This window comes from Pseudorca crassidens, chromosome 12, assembly GCF_039906515.1.
Source record: "Pseudorca crassidens isolate mPseCra1 chromosome 12, mPseCra1.hap1, whole genome shotgun sequence".
Classification (NCBI taxonomy): Eukaryota; Metazoa; Chordata; class Mammalia; order Artiodactyla; family Delphinidae; genus Pseudorca; species Pseudorca crassidens.
In genome coordinates this window covers 48,985,563-49,013,406 of record NC_090307.1, presented here as the reverse complement: position 1 = coordinate 49,013,406, position 27,844 = coordinate 48,985,563, and the positions used below count along the sequence as shown (strand labels likewise).

The following is a 27,844-nucleotide window of genomic DNA, read 5'->3' as shown; positions in this document are numbered from 1 at the left end:
TGGGCTGCTCCCACCAAGGAAGGGGGCTTGAGACAGCTCAACAGTGGTCAGCAAGAGAACACAGTAACGGAAGAGAGAAGAAGCCAGAAAGTAATGAAATAGTCTTGGAAGTTTGCAAAAGAAGAACCTTGTTATTGTGTTAACCTTAAGTTAACCCAAGTATTTCTTGACCTTGGGCCTCACTGGTTCAAAACAAAAGGGTTTTCAGCAAATAAATTTGGCCAACGGATACTGCCAACTATTTTCAGAACCAGTTTTTGCAACTCTGAAATTGAAGAAACCCTGAAAGGGCATCCCTCCCTTCCAGCAAACAAAAAACAACACAGAAGAACCTCTGACCCAAGGGTCCCATGGGAAGCCAGGTGTGGGAGCAAGCTTAGTGGAAATCTGTGATGACAAACAGCATTTAAAATGAAGTCATTTGAATCTCACCCCCACTTCCTTCTAATCCTTGGGCTTTACAGCTTCTATTTCCATCAAGTCGTTCTTTGAGTAAGACTATTGAAGCACCAGTTTTGAAGAACCACCTAGCCTCTTGTTAAAAAAGAAACAACAGGTCCAAAATGGAGTCACTTGTGCTAAGCCCATGTCACCAAACAGAAACTTAATACCTAACCTAACTGCAGTTTGAATCTCCCCCAGGAATGTAGTCTTAACTGGTCAGTTTGGAATTTTTTTGGTAGCACCGATGAGGTAATCTGCTACAGAGTCCCTTTTTATCCAACAAAGGAAGATGCTGTAATCTGATCTTTCCTTATCCCTTCCTCTTTCTGCCTATAAAAGCCTTCCATCTTGTACAGCCTCCTCAGAGCTCCTCTCAACTTGCTAGATGTGATGCTGACCGATTCATGAAGCATTTATTAAGGCCAATTAGATCTTCAAATTTACTTGGATGAATTTTCTTTTTTAACACCTCCTAGAAGCAATGATTTTACGGTAGCTGTTTTAAAATGCCTCGGAATGGATTATGCTTTTCCATTAAGTATTAATGGTTTCAGTTTATGTTAAATGCTTCCTATGTTTTTGTCCTTGGCATTTTCCAAATTGTTTCCTTCAAGAAGAAAATTAGAAAGGCATTAAGATTTCTATGACTTCATAATAAATTCATAAAAAGGTTAAGATCTCAAATGGCTATCCCTTCAATAAAATTATGTTAAGTTGTACAAATGGTTTGGACATGGGACATCACTTTTATGCATTTTCAGAAGCAGCTATTTCGATTTATGACTGATGTGGTTTAAAAAATAATTATTGCGATCACTGAGCTATAAACGCGGTTGAGACTTAGAGCCTCCTTCATATAAAAAGCAGTTCAATATCTTTTGGGAAGCAATATTATAAGCAGTGGAATAATTATTTAATTAACATGCATGCAAAGGTAAGGAGTGTATGGGTAAACTGCTTATTTCATTTTCTAAAGATTGCAAAATTAGTTAATTAACTAAAGGAAGTACACATGAAAAAGAGAAACAGGGTGAGATCCAACATCAGTGTGTATACTGAACATGCCCTTTCATGGAATCCTGCTTAGCTGATGCAGCTTCTGTGCTCTGCCCTTGGCCAGGTGCACGCTGCCCACTCAGGGGGACCCAGCATTCTACAGTATGCTTTATGTAAAACAGAGTACAGATTGAACCATATGCAGCTGGGCACTGAGAGACAGGACAAGCCAGGCGGGAGCCTGTAAAGTGAGAACAGCACTGAAAAGGGACAGGTCCAATTCCACAGCTATCTCAGGGGAAACCAATGAACTCAGCTTCCTTGAGCCCTAATTCCCTCATGTACAAAATGTCTTAATGTCCATTTTGGCTTTGAGATTCTAGGAAACGGGGCAGTCACCAAGTTTTTCCAATTTATGTTGTATTTCATCACCCCCACTCCCATATGTGCTGTCATATATGTCACCTCCTCTGATCCTCACTGCTATTACTTGCTGGCATGTTATCCTGCCTCACTCTCACCCTACCATCTCCGCAGAAATTTCACCCTCTCTCCTGTCTCTCACTTTCACCTATACTTGATTCAGTCCCAAGTATATACAGACGTTTAGCTCTGACCTCTCCTGAACTTCAGTTCTGCTTCTCCAAATTCTAGCTTCCACATGGGTGTCCTATTGTTGGATCAAATGCGACTAGACTTGAAAGAAACTCGTAATCCTTTTCCACAAACCACCCATCCCTCTGAACTTGCACATGTGTGTCTATTACACAGACTTCTCCGCCAGTCAGGCTTGCGACTTTGACATCCCCCTCATCTCCTCCTCACACCTGTTTCCAGTCACCTTCTGATCTTTTCTTTCTATGTCTCATACTCATTCTTCTTTTTTGTATTAACCTCCCATCAATCTCTCCAAGATCCTGAGCACATCAAAGTCTAGACTACTGCAATGGTCTCCAAACTGACGTCCTGATTTCAATCTCCATCTTAATGTTAATATACCAAATTAATCATTAAAAAAACCACTTTGCCTGTGCTAATCTCCTCCTCAAGATCTCTATTTGCTTCTCACTGTTACCAGATCCTATCTAACTCTGCATTCAGTGCTCATTAAAATATGATCACTGAGCAACTCAGAACTTGCCTATACAAGGCCAAGTCTATTTCTATTCCCAAGCCTGAAATAGCCAACTCTCTTCCTTCTGTTTGACAAAGTCCATTCCTTCTTCAAGACCTCACCTTGATGACCTCATCTCTCCATGTTCTGGGTGGTCGTCTTCTGAACTTTAGTAGTTATCACTCATTTGAGAGGCAGGCAAAGCCCAGGAATAAACAGCATGCCAGGCTAGGCACTTACGTATAAAAACTCACTTGTTCCTTGAACTTATCTGGTAAGTACAATGCCTATTCCTACTTTACAGGTCAGAGCATGGCTCAGAGAGGTTATTTAACTTGTTTAGGTCACAAAGTTGCCAAGTGCTGGATCCAAACCCGGGCAGTCCAGCCATAGAGTGCAGGCTCCTAACCCTCACACCACCATCTACAGAAGCATCTTTTGTTATAGAAATCATTCTGTCAGGACTTCCCTGGTGGTCCAGTGGTTAAGAATCCGTCTTCCAATGCAGGGGACGTGGGTTCGATCCCTGGTGGGGGAACCAAGATCCCACATGCCGTGGGGCAACTAAGCCCGTGTGCCACAACTACTGAGCCCCACGCCACAACTAGAGAGAGCCTGCATGCCACAACGAAGAGCCCATGCACCGCAATGAGAGATCCTGCATGCTGCAAGGAAGATCCTGTGTGCCGCAACTAAGACCTGATGCAGCCAAATAAATAAATAAATATTTTAAAAAAGAAATCATTGTGTCAAGTGTCTGTCCCACATGCAAGCTCGTTAAGGGAAAGCACTTTGTCTCTGTTCTCTCCGAACCTCTGACTAGCGAACAGAGATGCTAAGAGACGCAGGAAGCTCGCTAAAACACGTGGAGACACACACCTTCCTTCTTGAGCTTTCCTACATTATCTTAAAAGCATGGCTACATTTTGTGCAGATCAGAAAAGGGGTACTATTCATAATAAAAATACCTTGTACATTTCCACATTTCAGAATGTGGGCCAGACAATGAAGAAAGGTCTTCTAATGTCATATCCTTCCTCCCTCATTTTCTTTTTTCTTTTCTTCCTTCCTTTGTCACTCTCTCAACAAATATTTGTTTTATGCACACTACATGCCAGAAAAACAAACCTCTGTGTGTGTTATTAACATTTCCATCCCAGATGCTGAAAGATGGAGGTGAGTAATATAAAGTAATATCAAAAGCAATAAAATGACTGCTAAAATTTATTGTGAACATACCATGAGCTAGATAGACATCAGGGCCTTGAGAGGTATTTTCCCCCTTAATCCGCATAATAACTCTACAAGATAATACTATTATTATCTCCATTTTGCATATAAGGGGATAAGTCAAGAGAGGTTAAGGTCGTATGACTCCCAAGGGACAGAGGTGGGATTCCAGCCCTGGTCATTTGAGACTAGAGCTTATACTCTCTTTATTTTTAATTAATTAATTTATTTTTGTCTGTGTTGGGTCTTTGTTGCTGCGCACAGGCTTTCTCTAGTTGCGGTGAGCAGGGGCTACTCTTCGTTGCGGTGCATGGGCTACTCATTGCAGTGGCTTCTCTTGTTACAGAGCATGGGCTCTAGGTGCATGGGCTTCACAGTAGTTGTGGCTTGCTGGCTCAGTAGTTGTGGCTCATGGGCTCCAGAGTGCAGGCTCAGTAGTTGCGGCGCACGGGCTTAGTTACTCTGCGGCATGTGGGATCTTCCCCGACCAGGGCTCGAACCCGTGTCCCCTGCATTGGCAGGCGGATTCTTAACCACTGAGCCACCAGGGAAGCCGTAGAGCTTATACTATTAACCTTAACCCTGGACTTCTTCCAGGAGTAGATTTAGCCACATGGCATGCAGTGGGCATATGCAAAATTGGTTTCATTTCCTTTGAAAAGAGTCCCACGAATAGTATCAGAGTCCAATAGGGATGCTCCCAGTGTCAGCACAGACTTCACCCCAAAGCAGGTGTGTGACTTTGAACAAGTTACTCTCTCAGGGCTTTATTTAATCCATTTGTAAGATAAAAACTTAGCACCAGATCATCTCCAGACTTCCTCCCAGACACAGATCTTCCATTATTCTAAAGAGGCAGCTGTGGGGCAGAGAGAGTTCTCCGGTTTTGGAGTCAGAAGAAGTAGGTTTGTTTTATTAACTGGCACCCTCATCGCACCCCTGTCACAGGGCCCTGCATCCATCACTTCTGGCTTGTCTCCTGTTGACCTTAGCTGCCTGGAAGATAATCGGCCAGCCCAGATGTTCTCTGAAAATCTGCCCTCTTAGCAGATTTTTAAGTGCACAGTACGTTATTGTTGATTATAGGTACAATGTTGTACTGCAGGACTGGAGAGCATCTTGCTTGACTGAAAGTTTATGCCCGTAGATTAGTAACTTCCTATTTCCCCTTCTCATCAGACCCTGGTGACCACCATTTCACTCTTTGATTCTATGACTTGGACTATCTTAGGTACCTCATATAAGTGGATGTTTATAATATTTGTCTTTCTGGGTCTAGCTTTTTTCACTTAGCATAATGTCCTCAAGCTTCATCCATGTTGTTGTGTGTTGCAGAATATCCTTCTTTTCAAAGGCTGAATAGCATTCCATTGTATGTATGTGCCACATTTTCTTTATTCATTCATCTGTCAATGGCTATTTAGGTTGTTTCCACATCTTGGCTATTGTGAATAATGCTGCCATGAACATGGGAGTGCAAATATCTTTTGAGATCCTGATTTCAATTCTTTTGGGTAAATACCCAGAAGAGGGATTGCTGGAGTACATGGTGGTTCAGTTTTTTGAGGAATCTCCATACTGCTTTTCCATAGTGATTGCACCATTTTGCATTCTCACCAACACTGTGTATGTAACTACCTAAGAATTCAAGATCAAAGCCTCAATTTCTGGGGCTTCCCTGGGGGCGCAGAGGTTGAGAGTCTGCCTGCCGATGCAGGGGACACGGGTTCGTGCCCCGGTCCGGGAAGATCCCACATGCCGCGGAGCGGCTGGGCCCGTGAGCCATGGTCGCTGAGCCTGCGCGTCTGGAGCCTGTGCTCCGCAACGGGAGAGGCCACAACAGTGAGAAGCCTGCGTATCGCAAAAAAAAAAAAAAAAGTCTCCATTTCTGAATTCTTTATTGCCCTGTTCTACAGCTGTAGGTTTTGCTCTTTGACTGTGAGACTTGCACGCAGGTCCAATATTCCCTCGTTGTAGGTTCTAGCTGAAGAGGAGCTATGCCCATAAAATAACGCACCTGATTTGGAAGGGTGTTCACATCCTTCTTTCCCTTCTCTGCATTTTCGGGATTGTTTTGCTAAGCAGCATGGTCCATGCCAAGCTTTTTCTTTTCATCTGAAATACAGTCTCTTTGTGTTTTCACCCTACAGGCCTTTTTGGAGTAATCTCATCTACTTTGTTGGCATTGAGGACGACTATGTTTACACCACTGACTCCCAAATTTCTAAACTGTGTCTCTCACCTGAGCTCCAGACTGAAATACGAACGTGTTCAGAGCACATGGCTGTAGATCTTCCCAAAGCACTAAAACCGTGCCTACTTCAGTATGAAGTCCTCCTCTTCTAACCGTGCACCCGCCCCAGAGCTCGCTCTCAGGGACTGGCACCCTCAGGGGCCTCGGAATTCCTCTCAAATTCCCTCACGCTCACTTGCTATTAATAACCAAGTGCTGTTTACTCTTTCTTCAAACTTTTCTCAAATCCACCCACTTCCTCCAGCCCCACTGTCTCTGCAATAGATGGTCAAGAAGTGTTTTAGCTGGGTAGGTAATAGTGATCTCGAACTTAAGATACTCAAAATAGGGATCTTTTATCCTCAGTTCCTCACTTTATCATGACAGTCACTTTCTTGTGGTGGTTTGGAACCAAACACTTGATATCTCTGAGGTCTGCCTGTGTTACATTACTTATACAAGTTCTGAAGTCAAATGGTTAAAAAAAAATCGAAATTAGTCACATCTTAGCCTCGGTGTTTCCATTTCTATCGGCAAATATGAACTAAAAGTTTAATCCTATCTGCCATCTTATATGCAAATCTTTTATTTTTCACCAACAAAGATATTCCTTTGACACTATCTCATGAGTGACAATGCTAAATCGGATAACTTACTAGCAGAAAAAGAGTTTGATCCCTGAGTTAACACTGCACTAGATCCTACTGTGATGATACTGGACACAACAGGGTGGTCTTTGGAGTGAAAAGATGAAAAATGCAAGCGGATCAGAGGCATCTGTTTGCTTTATCTATTTCTGCCGACAATCACTGCATGTTACTTAAAAAGAGGAGATAACGAAATCCATCTTTCAGGCCTTTTGTTTGATCGATTTTTACAATCTCAATGACTTTGACTACTGCCAAGTTTAAATGCTTCCTGAAAAATTCAGTGAAATTCAGACATTGTGACTATAATTAGGATACTAAGAATAGGACATTATTGGTTCCTCAGTGTGAAACCAGGATCTAATCCAGATGTGTTAGGAAGTTGTTATTTAAAGACTTCTGCTATGGAGTTAAAAAGTATTCATTTGGTTATCTCTCTTGATTTTCTTCCTCATGTGGAGGAGGAAAATGATTTTTTCTTGTTTTCTTGATAAACACAAGAAAGGTAAATTAAATTCTAGGAATGAATTTACATTTTACCTTAAGAAACATTCTGTACATTTGCATCAGGTTAAATAAAGAAAGAAGATGCTAACATTCTAATATATTCAACAATCAAAAACATCATCCTAAATGATATAGTCATAACACTTTATGCGTTGGGTATTTTAGGCCCAAAATTATTTTTAGATAAACCACTGTAATGATTTTTTAACATTGTCATTTAATATCAGAAAAGAGCCAGTTACATATGAATTAAGTATGAGTAATGTATTTTGAATATGAGGCAGTTTTTTTTTTTTTTAGTTTATAATGATTCTATAAACACGGTGATTAAGGATATTTCGAATGCTATTGCTTGACTTTCCACAAATGCCCTTATAATTGCTAGGAAGTCAACGCACAGCTGTCCCCCTAGCACACAATGAGCACTACTGTTTGTCGCTGCTGAGAAGGCCTGGGTACAGCAGACACTGGGAAGGCAAGCACACGCTTGTTCAACAAATGAATGAATACATGAATGACTTCGCTTCCAAATGGAATTAGGTTGCAGACATTTATATGCAGAACTAATAAAGTTTGCCTTTTAATTTATGGATAAGGAAGTGCTCACGGCTCTGAGTTGGTTACAGATAATTCTCCTCACTTCAAATGTACCGTCTAGGATGCTCATACCTTTCTCCTGTGTGTTCCCATTTCTCTGGTTTTCTCTTGTCCTCCCCTTACAATTCCTTCCCACCATTCTCAGGGACTTCTTTCCTCAGGAAACTCACAGGGCCATTTTCTGTGTGTGATGAGTTCACAAGGCCACTTGTTCCTTCATTTGTTGAACCAATATTTAATTATTTTAGGCCCTGCGGGAGGCCCCAGGAACAAAACAGAACCATACAATCAGCTTCTGTATTTGTTTTCAATACATTTTCCCATTTCATTCAAAACCTAGCTCAGAAACCAAGCAAACAGAACGTAGAACCTGCAAAGACTTCAATCTCTGGACAGACATTCCAGGACGGGACATGTTGCTGATATAAACTCACTCAGTAAGGCCCCAGTGCCATGACAGTGCCTGGTAGATGCAGAGCATTCGATAATGCAGAGCTTGTTAAATACATTTAGTAGCTCATCCAACAAATACATATTCAACACTTGCTGGGCACCAGATGATAAAGCTTTGTGATAAAAGAGACATCCAAGTTCCTGGCCCTCAGGGATATCAGAGCCTAGAGCATCTCTGTCCAATAAAACTTCCAGTGATGATGAAAATGCTCAGCTCTGCACTGTCCACTGCAGTGGCCCCTGGCCACATGTAGCTACTGAACACCTGCTATGCAGCTAGGACAACTTAGGGACTGAATTTTAAATTTTAATTCATTTAAATTTTCATTTAAAACCAAACCAGTATAAAACACTTTTCTATTAAACACACCTTGTTGTTTTGGTGGGACTACCTTTTTCTTTAACTGTTGTACCACGTACTCTATTAATCTTCATTGCATGTCTGGCAAATGCATAATCTGTAGTATCTCATTTATCATCTTTTATACTGATTAGAGGTTGAAATGATAATATTTTTAATATACTGGGTTAAAGAGCATATCATTAAATTAATCTCATCTATTTCTTTTTACTTTTTAAACTGTGGCTACTCAAAATTTTAAATTTACCTCTGGGGTTTGTATTGTATTTCTATGGGATATGGTTAATCTAGAAGAAAGCAAGAGAGAGGGAACAAAACCAAAGCAAGCAAACAACTATAAGCAAGCAACTATAAAATCTAGAGAATCTTACAAATATAATGATTCTTTCTGCCTAAGTTAAAACCTTACAGGATACCATATGATCCAGCAATTTAACTTTTGGGTATATACTCAAAAGAATTGACAGCAGAGTCTCAAAGAGGTACTTGTCCCCCATGTTCACAGCAGCATTATTATTCATAATAGCCAAAAGGTGGAATCAACCCAAGTGCCTACTGATGGATGAATGGATAAACAAATTTCAGTATACACGTACAACTGAACATTATTCAGCCTTAAAAGGCAAGAAAATCCTGACACAGGCTACAGCATAGATGAACCTTGAGGGCATTATACTGAGTGAAATAAACCAGTCACAAAAAGACAAATACTGCATAATTCCATTTATATGAGGTACCTAGAGTAGTCAAGTTCATACAGACAGAAAGTAGAAGGGTGGTTGCCAGAGGTTGGGGGAAGGGAATAAAGGGGAGTTGTTTAACAGGTACAGAGTTTGGGTTTTGCAACATGGAAAGAGCTGTGTGGATAGATGGTGGCGATGCTGGTACAACAAGGTGAATGTCCTCAATGCCACTGAACTGCACACTTAAAAATGGTTAAGATGGTAACATTTGTTATGTGTATTTATTGCAATTAAAAAATTTTTTTAAAACCTTATAGGGAAAGTAGCTATATTACTCCAGTAAGATTGAGTGTATTTCTAGGTATACGGGGTCAATGAAAAAGATCAAATTTAACATAGTTCATATTTGCTTATCTATCTATTCCCACATGAATATTTTTAAATGGCAGGGAAGTCAGCAGATTAGGTGCAAAAATAGACAAAGAAAACAAGAGAAAAATGCATTAGATAAAGTCAGGTTTGAATGTGGCGTTTTGTCTCAAACTATCAATGAAATAGAAAGCTGTGTTTTCAGAGAAGGCTTGGGTGGAATTGCATTTCAGGGATATTTTTGAGGAGGAAAGGACCACATTTGACAGAGAAATACAGATTGTTTCTGTGCAGTAAGAAATGTGTTACAGATTTACAGTCATGCGAATAACTCCATGGTGAAGATGTATAAGCAAAGACAGGCAAACAAAGATAGATTCAAGAGACATTCTGTAAGGACTCAAACGAGGTAAAGATGTTCAAACAAAGGCATGGGCTGTGGTCAGGATCATCGTCTATAAGTGGTTCAAGAAGCCAAGACACTGATGGTCACGTGGAACACAGATTAAATATGCTTTCTCGAATCAGTAATGCAGTCATTCGTGTAGTAATCCCTCAGTATGAATGTGTGATCAGTTTACTCAGCTGTTTCTGAAGGCTCTGGTCTTCCCCTTCCTGGCTCTCTCTACTTCAACCAAGGCTCTGCCCCGTTGAGAGTTCCTCCAACTGCCACTCAAGTCATAACCTCACTTCTGGGGTGAACAGTCTGCAGGTGTTTCTTATTTCCTCCTAGTCTCCTGGCTTCTCTCCTGTCGTACAAATCATCTTATCGGGGATTTTCAGTGAGATAATAGGATAATTTATACAATTGATTACTGTATTGCTCAGCTCAAATGACTACGTTCCCTTTAGAAGGTTTTCAGTGACACAGTGTACAAGTATATCATTTACAGTTGATTAAAATGTCTGTGATCATTTCTATGAAAAAAAAAAAGTTGGGCGTCTGTTCCTTTGGTTAGAAATACAAGTTCATTGTTTTCTCTGTGGGAAAATCAGGTATGACTTAAGACTCCTTTCACAAGAAAGCCACAGGATCACCTATATTCTATTTCTGTGGGCATTTTTAATCCTTTGTTAGTAGAAGTACAACTTTTAACTAATCAAAATATGCATTGACCTAGAATGCTCGGGAATGGAGCAAATCAGGTCAGACAAAAGTGTAGTTACTATTATATTGACTGATATACACACCTCGGATGCCCTTTGGTGCAACTTGCAAAATAAATTCAAACTAGTGTGAGCCTAATTTTGTTGAGAACTGCTTTCGCTTATACTGCCTTAATAAGGTCTATCATATACCTCCTGAAAGTCCATTTTTATTTGAGTTATTTTCCATTTTAATTGGGAATTCCTTGTGGCTTTCTTATAGAATAGTTAAGATGAAAGACTGAAGTAATTTTTGGCTAACAGAATTACAAAACCTTATTTTATCTTGTGGATAAAAGGAACACATATACGTTGTTCAAGAATCAACCCAGATAAAAGTTCTTCTTTTTCAGTTTTACGATGAGCCACGCTGCTTTAAGGTAAAGTCTATTGTGATGCAGCTAAAAAGAATATTTCTCCTCTACCACCTAAAGAATGTTTCAGGCCTCAATTCTGTGCAAATAAATCCTGTTCTGTGCACCATAACAGCAATCCAAATTAAACATGCGGAGGGAATTCCAGGAGACGTTTTCATACCTGCACTTGGACCATGTGGGGTGACCTGGCAATTTCTCCCACATTAGCTATTTATCATTTTAGATTTGTTTACTCTGCATACACATACTGTTTTAAATGCAGTGTTACACAATGAAATTTAAGGGAGTTTTGAATCATGTGGCACAGCTGGGCTGCTTATTCATTCTCTATCATGAATTCGACTAGCTGGAAAATGAAGTTTGTTTAAAAATAAACTCTTCAGGACTCCTTTTAATGAACAGCCAGTGTGTCTGTCTTCCATTTTGTGGATGGAAAAATGCATCTAAGATAACTTATTTCACTCGCTGACGAATACTGTTCTGAAACCACAAACCCGGAGAAGATTGGTTATTTTTTAAAATAGATTTCATTAACATAGTTCAGAGAGTCAATGCTTCAGGAAAGCTGTTTAAAAAAGCAAACACCTGGGGCTTCCCTGGTGGCGCAGTGGTTGAGAGTCCGCCTGCCGATGCAGGGGACACGGGTTTGTGCCCCGGTCCAGGAAGATCCCACATGCCACGGAGCGGCTGGGCCCGTGAGCCATGGCCGCTGGGCCTGCGCGTCCGGAGCCTGTGCTCCGCAACGGGAGAGGCCACAACAGTGAGAGGCCCGCGTACCGCAAAAAAACAAAAACAAAAACAAAAAGGCAAACACCCCAGAGATGGATTGCCTGGGAGGCTGAAGCAGAAGACTGGTAGTTTAGAACCAGAGCATGGATAAAGACGAGACATCGTTCATACCAACATGGACCATTTGGGTATAGAATGTGAGGAATGAACATTTTACTTATTTTTTCATCAAAGCCCTGGGGCCCGTGTAGGACTGGATGTGAATCACAGGTCTGGGTTCCAGTCTCAACTCTGTTGTTTTTACCTAACCAAGTGACCTTGGCGAAGTAACATATACTAGGCAGTGGGAAATGCTGAGGCTTTGCTTTCACACAGCACCCAGTGCTGTGCTTGTCAGTGTTTAATAACTGGCTCTCCAGGAACAAGCAAACAAATCAACCAACTCTGGTTTGTAACGTTTGCCAATTTCTGTGGTGTAAATGCTCCCACCATGGCCAGTTGAAGTTACCTACATGACCTCACTGAGCACAGAGCTGGGAAGAGAAAAGCACAAACAGTTCACTCCAGATGTCTCCCCAGACAACACAGTCTCAATGCCACTGCCCCAGTGCCGTTTCTGGCTCCACCAGTTAACACATGGGGTCAAAGGCAAGTTATTTAACTTCTCTACATCTCGGTTTTCTAATTTTTAAAATGTTGACCATAAACAAAGTTTGCAAGGCCATTTTGAGGGTAAAATGGAAGGCACTGAGCACAGAGCCTGAAATAGCAGGTCTCAGTACACATCGATTCCCTGACATAATGATTCTGTCTCTCTCCTTCCTCCTTTTCACAGGCAAACAAAGAACCAGTTCGTATTTGTTCTTATTTGTTCTCTACTCCCTCACTCAACCCATTGCTATCTGGATTTCACTAATAGAACTCTTAAAAAGTAATTTCTTTGTGGCGACCAGCAGATTTTTTCCCCCAACTCCAGTGGACGTTTCTTAGGTGCTTATTTTATTTGATTGCCCTGTGGCATTTGACATGCTCAACCAATTCCTTCTTCTTTCTGTCTTTTTTCTTCTCTTGGATTCAGAGACAGAGAATCCTGCTACTCTCACAAGACAACCTAGATCTTCCCTAGGCTGTAGGCTCTGGTTCCTCTTACTGTGTTCTTTGTTCACATTAGGGATTTTTCCAAGGACTCATCCCTGCCTCTTTTTTCACACCCCCGTGTCCCTTTGGGCAGCTCGTTCATAACCAGGGCTTCAACTCTTATCCAGGTACCAACTTGAAAGGCAAGCCTGCATCTCAGACCTCTCTCTGGAGCTCCAGGCTTGTAATGCCTGCTGCTTATGTAGCATTCTTGACATTTCTGCCTTTATAGCTCATAGGTCACACTACAATCAACAAAGATATAACTCAATTTATCATTTTCCCCACCAGACCTGTCCCTCTTCCTGTGTTCCGTACACAGGATACACTATTCATCTTATATCTTAGGCTGGAAACCTAGGAGTCATCCTTCTCTACCTCCCATAGCCAATCAAACAGGCCAATTCTATCTTGTAAATATATCTGCATTCATTTCCTTAGCTTCCTCGATAATGACACTGTCTTAGTAAAGACCCCTGAGACCTTCATCCTATCATTCTTTGATAATTAAAGTGATATACCACCTGATTTCCCTGCCTCCAGTCAATTCCCCTTCCAATCCACACTTCCTCTGGAGGAATTTTATAAAATGCAAATAGATCATGTAATTCCTTGCCCTTCATTAGCTCCCCACACCTACGGCATAAAGGTCAAACTCCACGGAAGGGCAAAATGGCCCTTGTTAATTCTGCCTCATGCTTATTTTTCTGGCCACATCTCTTGCCTCATGCCTATTTATGACTATACTCCATCCAGTCTTACTTAACCACAAACCTTTCCCTCAATAGGCCATGCTTCTTCTTGTCTTTACCTCTCTGGAAAGCCAGCCCTTCCCCTTTTCCATCTAGTGAATTCCAATTCTTTCTTCAAGGATCAGCTCAAGTCTCCCCTCTTCCATGAACCCTTCTTTGAAATCCTCAGGACACCTAGTACATGGTTCTCTAGAAGGCACTCTTCACACTGGATTATAATCTGTATGCATTTGTTTTTCTCCCCCAGAAAGCGAATGAGCGTTAATGCCATATCTTATTCACCGCTGCATCTCCGGTATCAAGCACAAAGCCTGGACTGCAAAAGTGTTTAGCAAATTGAATGCATCAACTTCAAAATGCCTCCTCAGATTCCTTCTCTGTCCTCTTGGTGGTGCTAAATGAGATGGAATCAAGACAAGAGTTTTTTTTTTTTTTAATTGAGATATAATTGACATGTAACATTATATTAAGTGTACAACATGATTCAATATTTGTATATATCACAAAATGATCATCACAGTAAGTCTAGTTAACATTTGTCACTGCACATGGTTACAAGCTTTCTTTTTTTCTTGTGATGAGAACTTTTAAGATCTACTTTCTTAGCAACCTTCAAATACGTTATATAGTATTAGTAAGTGACAAGCGATTTGTAAGCTATGAACAAGTTAGGATGGTATGCATTTTCAACCTTGATTCTAACTGGAATAATGATTTTCAAAGTGAGAATAAAACATGTAGAATGTTAAAAAATCCAAGAAATGATAGACTTTTCAAGAATGATAGTTTACTTAAGCGTACTTGTTGCAACACAACCTGCCTGCTAACTTCATGTTTCCTGTTGGTCACCAGTAATGAAGACAATGACAAATTAGGTCTTCTCATGTTTATTTTTGAGGGTTTTCTGAGGTATCAGAACTGTGGCAAAAAGCATTACAAAATAGTAATAGCACAGATGAAAATCACGCTAGATATGCATCCACGTGAAAATTTGCGTTCAATAAATGAGTAACGTGTAAGAAAATGAACATGCTATTCCCGCACAGATGGAAGGATTTATTCAGTATCTAACTTTTTAAAAACCTGAATGACTGCATGTTCAATGTGTGTTTAAAAGTTTTAAAATGGAGGTACTATTTCTGTTTTAGAACATTTCACAGCAGCGAAAAGCCCAGTCAAAGAGTAAGTAGCAAGATCTAAACTTGCAAAGCAGATGTTCTACCATTTGCTGAATTTCCAATAATAAATTCCACCTTTTCAGTTGAGAAAAAAATAGCATTGTTCTTTACCGGTTAGTTTTTGCAAATTATGCAAGTGAAAAAAACAACTTGAACTTTAGGAATGTTCTAATGTCATAAATGAAAAGAATGCAAATTCATTTTGAAACCCTCACTATCATCTATACTGATGACTCCATTCTCTGGTCCACCAGGGCTATTCTTTACTTAATACTTAACTGGACTTGAAAGTGTTCTCCTTTTTGGAAAAATTCGAACAATATATATTTAACAGATGGCGTCTGTATAGCCTACCCTAGTAAGCCTTCTAATTTATCTTTTTCTAAATAATAATTTATGGAGCACCTTTCTCTGCGAGAATTTTTTGCTGTGTTGCTTTTTTTTTTTTTTTTTGTGGTACGCGGGCCTCTCACTGTTGTGGCCTCTCCCGTTGCGGAGCACAGGCTCCGGACGCGCAGGCCAAGCAGCCATGGCTCACGGGCCCAGCCGCTCCGCGGCATGTGGGATCTTCCCGGACCGGGGCACGAACCCGTGTCCCCTGCATCGGCAGGCGGACTCTCAACCACCGCACCACCAGGGAAGCCCTGTGTTGCTTTTTAAAGAGCAAGAATTCCTTGACCTCAAAAGGGATTTTTCTAATAAGATAAAAACACTTCAAACTCAATAAAGGTTTTAGGCAGATATCTATGGAATATAGCTGTTTTTTTTTTTTTTCTATTTTTCTGGTGAGGACATTGGGTCCTTAAAATAATCAAGGGCGAATAGGTAATTGACGATATTAGTAACACGACTCCTAATATTTGTCTGTTTACCATTACACCACCACATATTTTAAATATTCTTTACCAACCCAAATAGCCAAATTTAGCTTTGATGTTGCTGGCCATGTTTTATGAATTTGACACGGGTTTCCAAATCCAATGTCAGGAGGCATATGTTTTGAATTATTTTTCAAAAGTGACTAAGCTTACTATAGCTTTTCAAAAATGATATCAGGTTATACATATTCTCTTGTGACTCATTCCTGGATTATCGAAAACAGCATCATACTTGAAATGACAGCTGGGGTTGCAAACAACAACTTTTCCCCCAAAGAAGCTAAATATCCTATAGAAGAATTTTATTTCATAGTCTTAGCCCTATTAGTTATATGTTCCACTAAGCAACTCAGTCTAAACTGATTTAGCTAAGTTTTGGAACATGATTCATCCAGTTATATAATGTGAGCCATTTAGAAGGCTTTATATTTTTATTTTTTTGTGGTACGCGGGCCTCTCACTGTTGTGGCCTCTCCTGTTGCGGAGCACAGGCTCCGGACGCGCAGGCTCAGCGGCCATGGCTCACGGGCCCAGCCGCTCCGCAGCATGTGGGATCTTCCTGGACTGGGGCACAAACCCGTGTCCCCTGCATTGGCAAGCGGACTCTCAACCACAGCGCCACCAGGGAAGCCCTAGAAGGCTTTATTTTGTGTTGATCTGTACACACACAGTAGAACCATTTCAATAAAGTAATAATGGTAAGTAGAATCATAGAAATAAAATTGGAAAGAACTTTAGGAATGATCCAACCAAACTCTTCATGAATCTCTTATCAACATCCCTTGCAGGTGATGGCCCAACCTTTGTACAGTTTTACTCACACAATCTCATTCTTTCCAGTCCTGGAGAGGTTTCCTTGTTAGAAAGTTATTTATTTTTCTGAGTTAAAAACTTACCTCTGTAACTTTCATCTTAGTGCAAGACTCTTAGTGCAACTTTACCTACCCAAAAAGTGAGGGTCCTGGAAGTCCCTATTTTAATGGGGAATTTTTTTTTTTGTCTACAATATTTTTCTTCTAAATTCTTTCTCCCATACTGGGAGATAGACCCAATATAAGCAAAAGGGTGTGGGGTGTATTGTCTAATACAGCAGGCAGGACATAGAGTCTGAGCAGAATGAACAACGAATGATATAAAGAAGTCCAGGCAGGAAGTGAGAAGCAGGGATGCCCATGGTGTTCTTGGTATCTCAGGCACATGCTTTATAAAGAGGCAGACATTCATTCTAGCACCACAAATTGAACATGGTGATACTTAGGACCACACTGGCGAAGGTTATGTCTCAATTTTGAAAACTCAGACTATCTTTACAAATGTCGTTTCCCCAGGGCAGGATTTGCGTTCTTTGAAATGAGGAGTCAAAAAAATGTCCCCAATAATTTGAGCTCTGTCCATTAGTTCTCCTTGACTTCACTTTCTCATAGAAAGTTTCTTTCACTTTCTCATAGAAATGGGACACAGTGACAAGCTGTGAATCAGCTGGGGAAAATTAGCTCCATTAATAAAGGGAGTTTCCTCAGAACCCTGGTGATTAGTGTCTCCTGTTGCCTTAAAAAGATTTTCCAACTGTTGAAAAATATTTTATTAAGCAAAAAGCCTAATACAGTATCAAATTGACTAGCACTCTGATTTAAAAAGAAAGCTTAGGAATGGGGGACACTGGGAAGAATAAGGAATGAAGAAATCTGAGTTCATTTCCTGCCTCTCTCTCTAGTCCTTTGTGTCACCTTGGTCACACAGCATATCAGAATCTATGAGCATGGAAGGAACTTAAAGAGGCATTTGGTTTAACACTTTGGCCAATTTAGCTTTCTTCCCAACTATAAAGTTTATTTAAGCCCATACCTACAGGATCATAGCAATAGCATTTCAGAAACAGTATAAATAATTTTCCCCCAAGGAGCAATAATAGAGGAAAGTACATCTGTGAGGACACCAGATACTTGCTTGCCTTTACATTTTTTCTGGTATTCGTGATCAGGTTTTAAAAGAGCCACAAGGAGAATGCAAACAATAACATCTAAGAGGGAAATCATGCAGGTAGTGAGTTGCCCAGTTGTCTGAGATGAATGCTAAGGTTGGGAAGCAGAAAAGAGACAGGGGTTTAGGCTGTTTACACATTTTTTGATTAACACAGATTTTGGTCTTCTGTTGACGTCACTGTTTGGAAACACACATAATGCATTGTTACCAGACTAAAAAAATGAAAAAAGATGGTGTTTGGGAGTAATGTGTCTTTATGTTGGGCACTCTCACATATCATAAAATAGTGGGTTGGTGAAGACTTCGGAAGGGTGGTGGGCACCCTTAGAATTCTCTACAAATATTGACAAGTTTAGGGCATTGGGAGCTGGAAGATTGCCCTCATGCAAAGATTTAATTGGTAAATTTATCTTACCTTATGACTTTAAGCCAAAAGCCAAGTGATGAAAATATGGAAATGTGAAGACTTTTTTGTATTAGATAGCAAATATTGACCCCCTACTATGTACAATGGCATTGCGACAAAGCGTCACTCACTTCTGAATATATATTAGGATTTAGAAGTGGAATGTTTTTTAAAATTTCTCCAAAATGTAAAGATTCTTCTTGGTTAAGTAGTTGACACTGTCCTGAAAAACATTAGCTACATAAATGGGTTTAAGAAAAATAATCGAGATTCATACGTATTTGGGAAGATGAAATAGTTGTCAACGATTACAACCTTCATATTTTGAAATCGGTGCTTGCAACACTTACCTTTTAAATGGATAATCATGGAAAAATTAAATAACAGGCCATCTCATTTTTGTTTGAATAGAAAGATAGGATGAAAAGGACATGACTGATGTGGAAATGAAAAAGCTAAATGCATTCATTTATATTAATTAATTTAAAATCAGTCAAGTCTAGGATTATAAACTATTACAGTTTTAGGTAGGTTTTTGAATACTACATTGCAAATAGACTTTTTTTCCAAGGTGGAAGTAAAAACACGACATAAAGCTGAGGCCAATTAGTCAACATCTTACCTGAAGCTGCTCTTTGTTCTCTTTTCTGCTCCACTCTCCCTGAAATAAGAAGTGGCAGGTCAGTTACAATGTGCAGCCATGAGAATATGATGCAACTAAGATGAAAGCCCAGTTTATGGTAATTTCCAGACACAGTCACTAGGTCAGCCGTGTCCAACATTCTTCTAGAGATAACTGGGCACAGAGGAAAGGGGTGAAAAATATTCTCAAATCAATTTACGAAAGTCAAAAATTAATGAGTATGCATTAAACATGCTTCTGGGTTTAAAAAATCTTGTTAGTAAGAGCCATTTACTCAACAATAAACCTACAAGGTGCAAATCCCCATAGAACAAACTGTTCTACATGGGGGTAGACACCCGACTAAGATAAGACCATGGCCTCTTACAACCTACTTGGGAAGGTAAAGGACAGACAACATAACATGAAATGAGATGTGCCCCCAAAGGGTATAAATGTTTAAAGACATGAGAGGATGAAACGATTATCTTAAGAAATAAAAGGGTGCCATGAAGTTACGGAGAAAGTAGTATTAGATTTGGACCTTAAGAGATACATGTGATTTGGGGAATTTGAAAAGGGGAAAGGATTGATTGTTGGCAAAAGAAACAGTAATGGGCTATGTGGGACAAGGCTATTTGAGCAAGAACGGTCATGTTTAGGGCTTGCTTTAAAAACCTGAATGAGAGTAGCTTTCCATAGGAGGAAGTATCCTAGAGCAGCGGTCCCCAACCTTTTTGGCACCAGGGACCGGTTTCGTGGAAGACAATTTTTCCATGGACGAGGGAGGGGAGGGATGGTTCACGTGGTAATGCAAGTGATGGGGAGTGATGGGGAGCGATGGGGAGTGGTGGGGAGTTATGGGGAGCGGTGGGGAGCAGTAGGGAGCAGTGGGGAGTGGTGGGGAGCAATGGGGAGCGATGGGGAGTGGTGGGGAGTGGTGGGGAGCGGTGGGGAGCGATGGGGAGCGATGGAGAGCAGCAGATGAAGCCTTGCTCACTCGCTCGCCGCTCACCTCCTGCAGCCTGGTTCCAAAGGTCTGCAGCCGGGGAGTGCGGGACCCCGTCCCAGAGGTTGGGCAAGAGGTAATTGGTTGCGTATGACAGTGGGAGCAGAGAGGAGGGAAGTGAGGGGTGTAGGAGACGGTAGGAAGGCAGAACCTATAGGGTCCAGGAGTTTACAAAATATGAAGTGCAAGGGAAAAGGAAAGGTCAAGATGAATGGCTGCTAGTTGACTTTGGGTTAGGTGATGCAATTTGGGGAAATGGTAAAATAGGGTGGGAGCATGGGAATGATGAGTTCAGTTTTGGACTTCATGAGTTTGAAGTGCTACCAGGAGACGGAGTTTGGGAGAGAGATCAAAACTGAAATTATAGATGCAGAAAATGTGCATCTTGAGAAGATGGCTGGAGCTGAGGGGGGCAAATGGAAACACAAAGACAGACAGAACAGAGGGCTGGGCTGAAGACAGTGACCAAGAAAACAAAAATTCTACTCTTGTATTGTGACGAAGGACGATGAGAAGACAGAAGGACAAGCAGACCTCCATGGAGATCAAAAGAGCACAAAGTCATGTACCATAAATAAAGTTTTAAGAAGTATCAGGGGTGCCAACAGCATCCGATACTGCTGAGTTCACGCGGTTGTTGCTAGACTATGAGTGAGAAGTTTTAGCAGAGAGGGGATAGTAAGAGGCTGTGAGGGTCTGAAGAGCAGTGGGCGACGAGGAAGATGAGGCTGAGGAGGAAATGACTTGTTCACGACATTTGCCAGCACAAACATGAATGAGATGAGGTAACAGTTTGGGCAGGAGTTCAGTCAGGGTTTCTGGGACACTTCAGCATGTTTACAGGCTTAGATAGGAAACATTGCACCAGGGCAGTGGTGTGTGTAAACACCACAGTTGAGGTGAGAGCCTTGGTTTTGCGATGAGTAAGTGAGGGCCACCCTTCCAGCCATCACCTTCTTGTCGTTTATCAACTTGTCACAGATGGAGCTAGTTACTGAGAGTTTATGGAAGCTCATGTAAACTTTAAGTTCTTCTATCAGCCCTTCGTGTCTTTTAAAATCCTAGACTGTAAGGTGGAAAACGTATAATCCTTCCCCTGTGCAGCTGCCCAAAGTGTAGAATTCATTTAACTGGCATCTTGATTAATCTCACATTCTATTCATTTGGGTGATTTCCAGAGGACTTGTTTGATGCAATTTATTTCAATGATACAAACAGATAAATGGCATGAATGGCCCATTTAAAGGTTTCATTCATTACCAAGTATGATGGGGTACCTCCTCATTAAAGATTTTTATTGGGCAAGCCACTATGTACCTTTGATTATTAATTTTTATATACTAGGGGCCTCAAACACTTTCATGAATTTTCAAAAATGCTATTCAAGTCCTGAATCATTAAAAAAAATTATAAAAAAGATGTTTAAAAAACCCTATCTTTTTGGAGAGTCTTTAACTTGTCTAAGAATGCATCATAAATCCTTAAAGTTGACAATGAATGTATTGAAGATTAATAACAGGGTGTGGTAGCCAGCCTCCAAGGTCTGACCCCAATGATCCTCGTCTTCCCACCTCCTGGCATTTGTATCCTTGTGTTGTCTGCTCCCACACTGAATTAGACTGACTTGTAACCAGTAGGGTTTTGCAGAAATAATCAAGTGTGATTTCCAAGGTTGGGCCTCAAAAAACATTGTGGCTTCCATTTTGTTGTCTCTCAGAGTACTTCCTCTGAGGAAAGCCAGATAATATGTTACAAGGACACCCAAGCAGCCCAAAGGAGAGACCCATGTGGCAAGGAACTGAGGTCTCCTGTCAACAGCCAATGAGGAACTGAGGCCTCCTGTCAACAGCCAATGAGGAACTGAGGCCTCTAGTCAAGAGCCAATGGGGAATTGAGGCCACCGTCAACAGCCAAAGAGGAACTGAGACCTCCTGTCCATAGCCAGTGAGGAACCAAGGGCTCCAGTCAACAACCAATGAGGAACTGAGGCCTCCTGCCAGCAGTCAGCATCAACTTGCCCGCACGTGAACAGCGCGTTCTCTAGCCTCACTCAAACCTTCACATGGCTGCAGCTCTGGCTGTCTCCTTCACTGCAACTTCCTGCGAGACCCTGACCCAGAACAACCCAACCAGCCACTCCAGAGTTCCCCACAGAAACCGTGTCACATGATAAATGTTTACTGTTGTTTTCAGCTGCTAAGTTTTGGGTAAACTGTTATACAGTATTACATAACTAATACTTATGGGATAATTTTATTATGAAAGTTTGGGTTCATTTACCACTTAATAGAAGTTTTACCAACTTTTCTTCTGAGAAAATGTATTTAGTTGAACATTAAAATTCCACATCTCATGGCTATTTATTTATATAAACTGAGTTCTGATATTTTTAAAAGCTATTTTAGAGTTGGGGTTGATACGGTTTCATGGAGAAACATTAAATATATATCCACTTATAGCACATTTCAGTACTTCAGTACGGAAATAGCTCCTTAATCGAAGTGATTGTTTCTGATCTTTTAAAACCACAGGCACCTAAACGGCAATCCAAGATGTCTCACCAATAATGAGCAGGGTGTTTGTACCACAACTCAGTATCTTATGTCACTTCTAATGAAAGGAAAATTTTGGGCACACATATATATATATATTTATGTCTATACATATATACAAATAGTGGGTGTACACATATGTGTGTACATATATGCATATATACATACATATAATGCACTACATATATGTACATGTGATATATATCTTGTAATTTTACAATCTGACATAGTCTAATCCCCAAAATATACTCTCTCTTCTACCTGCTTCCATCATTGTGTAATAAAGTGTGTCATGGAATCTTATCAAGCTTCCCTCACTGCGCTACCAATTTCTCAGTGCCAGTTCTGAGTGTGCATTCAGTCACAGGCATTTTATCTGCCCTGCTCTGAGAGGTATTATTAATCACATTCTGTTGCTAGGATACCTGAGAATGTTCATTTATGTCCGATGTTTCTTTGGCAAAATGCACTATGAAGATGGCATAGAATCATGACAAGGAAAATTACTGTGCACACGCTACTTATTTTTAAAAAGGCAGCGGGGGAGAGTATCGTAACTACCAGATAATATAATGTGAACTCCCATGAATTTTTTTTTTAATACCGTTTGTTTCACCTAGACTTTAATGGAAAAGTGCTGGCAATATTTCTGGATAATGAGAATCTGTAGTACTTCTCTACTTCTGAGTTAACTAGGAAAAATAGAAGGAGGTAGGGTTTTAATTCTGTTTCCTTTATAGGGACTTAGAGAGGGCGGGGCTTTAAGATTCACTCACTTCAAATGCCTCAGTTACAGACGGGGTTACTAGGTTACAGTGCTAGCTGATTTGTAGAGCCAGCCTAATACACAGATCACCACTATTGCATGTTTAGCTATTTTAATGCAAGACCTAAGAGAAAAGTAATCTTCAGAATGAGCATTTGAGTAATGGGGGAAAAAATGCCTTTATCCATAGCTTAAAAAATTACTGTTGTTTTGGGTATTAGTATACCAAAGATTCCTGCTTATTGATTGTAATCAGAGAGGATATGAATTTTATATATTTTATATATTCACCTAAATGCAAATAAAATTCACCTCCATGCAAGGTTTTTCTTAGTCAATCTCTTCCCACAGGAAACAGCATGATATAGTGAAATAAACATGGGCTTTGGAGTTAGATGGAGTGACTTCCTGTCTTAACCACTGGTTCTTAGGAGCTATGTAACCCTGGGAACAAGGCATAGAGTATCTCCTCAATACATGTTCCTTTCTGTTGTCTCCTCTTCTCTCTCTAGTGCTTGTGCGCGTGTGTGTGTGTGTGTGTGTGTGTGTGCACAAGACATACATATACATAGTATCTGTTTATCTATATTTATCTATTGTATCTATCTCTACCTAAGTCTTGTATTTCAACTGAAAACATAAACAATTTGAGTTTTACTTCCAATATCGTTTCCAAGTGGTATTAGCAGAGTGCTATTTTTATAATCATGCTAATAATAGTAGCTAATGTTTATTAAACAATATCTATGCGCTCATCACTGTAATCAACATATTATATGTGTTCATTCATTTTATCTTCACAGTATTATGAGACTTTACAAACATTCTACCGATTTTCAGGTAAGAAAACTTGGTAGAAATTTGGTAAATAACTTTGCCAAATCACTGAACTACTTAGTGGCAAATAAATAACGAGAGGATAAAAAATAGTTGGGGTGAAAGGCAGGGAGGAGTAAGCATTTGGATATCTATCCATAAGCCGTATGTAATCAGTCCCTAGGTTTGGAGGGTTGCCTGAATAAATTATTTTGTTAAAATATTTCCATAGACTTTTTAAAAACTAGCTCTTCATTATTTATCAAATTATCTGTTTGAATAAATGAACTGCTTATTTTAGCTGCTAAATACCTAATAATAATGTTTCAGGAGTAGAATGCCAAAAAGACCTTCAGATTTTGAACTTTTTTAGTAGTTTGGTATTTATTCAGTACCTACTATGAGTCGGCACCCTAATAACACTTAAAAATTATTTACTTTAATTTTCACAACTAACTTAGTCGATATTTTTCAAAGCTATTTTAGACTTGGGGTCGATATGGTTTCATGGAGAAACATTAAATATATATCCACTTACAGCACATTTCAGTACTTCAGTACGGAAGTAGTCCCTTCATTGAAGTGATTGTTTCTGATCTTTGAAAACCACAGACACATACATGGCAACCCAACGATGTCTCACCAATAATGAGCACGGTGCTTGTATCACAAGTCAGTATCTTATGCCACTTCTAATGAAAAGAAAATTCTGTGCACACATATATACGTATTTATGTGTATACACATATACAAATAGTGGGTATACACATATATGTGTGTGTATATATATTCATATATCTACATATACATAATGCATTACATGTATGTACATGTGGTGTGTGTCCTGTGATTTTACAATCAGATATAGTCTAATCTCCAAAATATACGCTCTTCTACCTGCTTCCATCATTGTGTAATAAAGTCTGTCATGGAATCTTATCAAGCTTTCCTCACTGCACACCAATTTCTCAGTCACCAATTCATGGAGTAGATGAAAATTACTTGCATTTTCCAGTGGAGAAAGGAGGCTCAGGAAATTCTCTGAAATGGCACAAGGTTCCAGTTAGTGATTAGCAGGATTAGACTTTGAAGCTGAGATTTGTACCCTTTCTGAGCTTACTGGCTGCGGTGATTACAGGCAGGTCTGTAGAGTGGTAAAGAGCTCTTCCACTTAATCAATGTGGGACACTATCATTTAACCTCTCTAAATTGTATTTATCTGGAAATAGGGATAATACTAGTTCCTGCTTCACAGGGTCATTGTGAGGGTTAAACAAAATAATGTGTTTGATAATAATCCTAAATATTTTGAGTGCATAATGCAATCACGTTTATAATGTTCTCACTTCAGTGCCTGGAAAATAGCAACATAGCGTATTGCCAGGTGCTTCTCTTTATGAATGTTCCATGTCAGGTGGTCCCTGGTAACATATGATACTTCTACATATTCTCAAGGTCAATGGCTTTGTTTACACAAATATTATAAAGTTTATTTTGAGAGTTTCTTCAGATTTTTACCATCACATCTCTTTCTTGCTTTCCCTTAGAATTTCTAATTGAGAACTAGCTTTTCACTTTAGTGAATTCCTTTCCTCTCCTCGTAACTCTTTCCAAATACAAATTGGTTTGATAAAACACATTGATATGGCAAAACTCTCCCCAATTATGAGCTCAGATGACACGATTTTAGAACCCAGCATGTGTGGTCCAAATCCCTCCCCATATTTTGTACTGACCAGCAGCTATGGAACTGTCAACAGTCTGATACAGTCTAAATAGAAAGGGAGAGCTTTTCTAGAAACTAGAGGACCTCATTACCAGAACTTAGTCCTTGAAACAAATGGTAAGACCTTGAACAACCTGACATTTCCAAGATTCACAGGTCTCTTTAGTTAGATAGGTAAATACTATCTTTCAATAATACCAAAAGAAGTTGTACAAACAGGGATTTGAGAAGATTTTAAGTACCGTACTATAGGGCAGGAACAGAGACGCATAACTAAGCCACTGTAAAGACCAGCTAGTCTAAAACCAAAAAGGACCTATTATATAGCACAAGGAACTCTGATCGATATTATATAACAACCTAAATGGGAGAAGAAGTTGAAAAAGAATAGATACACGTATATGTATAACTGAATCACTCTGTTGTAAACCTGAAACTAACACAACATTGTTAATCAACTATACTCCAATATAAAATAAAAAGTTAAAAAAAATAGACTGTAGAAACTGCATAGTTTCTCTTTGGTCAATTGTACAAAAAGGCAGAGGAGTTAATTTTATTAATGACACCTGGATTTATGCTGATGCTGAAACGGCACTGGCCTCAGCAGACACTGTGATGAGCCTCTATGGCTGTGGACCCTCACTACCCTCCTGCACGTTTAGATAAACTCCACTTGCTCTTTTGTCCGTTTCTATTTGCTGAGTTGATATGTCACTAGGATGCTTAGGCAGTCAGAGTCATTATGAGCACACTGCATGCTGCGAGCTCCAGACAGTGTATACTGAGCCACAGAAAACGGCCCTTCAGAAACGTATCGATACCGATAGATCTGGCCTCTGAGCTTGGCCTTCTGCCCTGGCAGAGCTGATACTCCATCTGCGCCCCCCAGCCCTGGGGTCTGCCATCCGTCATCGTGTGTAAAAAGCCTGAGAAGAACTGAATGCTCAAAGATTTTTCCTGGGCTGACCCCTCTACAGAGAAATAGGAAAATCAGTAGGAGAAACAACAGTTTTATGTTCTCTTGGAAATTCTCAAGTATAGAATTTCTTCTGACTTAGATCCACCTGACAAGCACATAATTAATGTGACAAGCAACAGTTCCTTTCAGATTCCCAACATTGGCCTGGGTGAATTAAATCTTAAAGTAAACCTTTTGATATTCAGAACCTCATTCTGAAGCAGTCATTTGTTGGCAGAGAAGTTTTTTGGAAGACCTTTAGATGTTGAAGTCAGACTGGAAAAAAAATCCAATCAACCCAAACCCAGGTCTTAAATATCTCTGCAAAATGGGAATGCTAGTTTTACTAATATATGTTTCAGCTACTGACCAAAGCAGGGATGTGTGCATTTGTACTTTCCTTTGTACAATAACATGTTCCTTGTACGTTAGGTATGAATAATTATTCTTTTTTAAATAAATTATTTTATTTTATTTATTTACATTTTGGCTGTGTTGGGTCTGCACTGCTGCACACAAGCTTTTCTCTAGTTGCGGCGAGCGGGGGCTACTCTTTGTTGCAGTGCGCAGGCTTCTCGTTATGGTGGCTTCTCTTGTTGTGGAGCACGGACTCTAGGCTCACGGGCTTCAGTAGTTGTGGCACGTGGGCTCAGTAGTTGTGGCTCATGGGCCCTAGAGCACAGGCTCAGTAGTTGTAGCGCACAGGCTTAGTTGCTCTGCGTCATGAGGGATCTTCCCGGACCAGGGCTTGAATCCGTGTCCCCTGCACTGGCAGGCAGATTCTTAACCACTGCGCCACCAGGGAAGCCCCGTGAATAATTATTCTTAAGTGACATAATATTCTAGGTGCCCTTGGAATCTTCATTATATAAAAGAAATAGGAATGAATTATTTTGCAAAATAAAGAATCTTTTCATAATATAATTATTCAGTCCTGTGCTAGAATAACAATGACCATGTTTTAAGAGGTGGAGTCAGTTTCCTTCCTGCTGAACTGTCCAGGCCTTCGTAAATTGCTTAACGAGTAGAATATGCTGGAAATGCCAGTTTCTAGGCCTTGAAAATCAGGCAGCTCCCACTTCCCGAGTCTTTTAATACTTGCTCTGAGAGAAGTCTGGCCATAATGTAAGAAAGACTACCCTAAGACCACCATGCTGTAAGGAAGCTCAAGG

General features: G+C 40.2%; 1 protein-coding gene and 1 long non-coding RNA gene across 2 annotated transcripts in view; one reads left to right on the top strand and one right to left on the bottom strand.

Annotated features, from left to right (window-relative positions):
* Positions 1–27,844, bottom strand: part of CHST9 (carbohydrate sulfotransferase 9) — a 232,625-nt gene that overhangs the window by 104,777 nt on the left and 100,004 nt on the right. Inside the window, exon 3 of the mRNA XM_067699412.1 lies at positions 18,843–18,881. Within this exon, the coding sequence (XP_067555513.1) occupies positions 18,843–18,881 (39 nt within the window). The remainder of the gene's footprint in view (positions 1–18,842; positions 18,882–27,844) is intronic.
* Positions 1–27,844, top strand: part of LOC137203385 (uncharacterized) — an 85,002-nt gene that overhangs the window by 53,002 nt on the left and 4,156 nt on the right. The window lies entirely within an intron of this gene.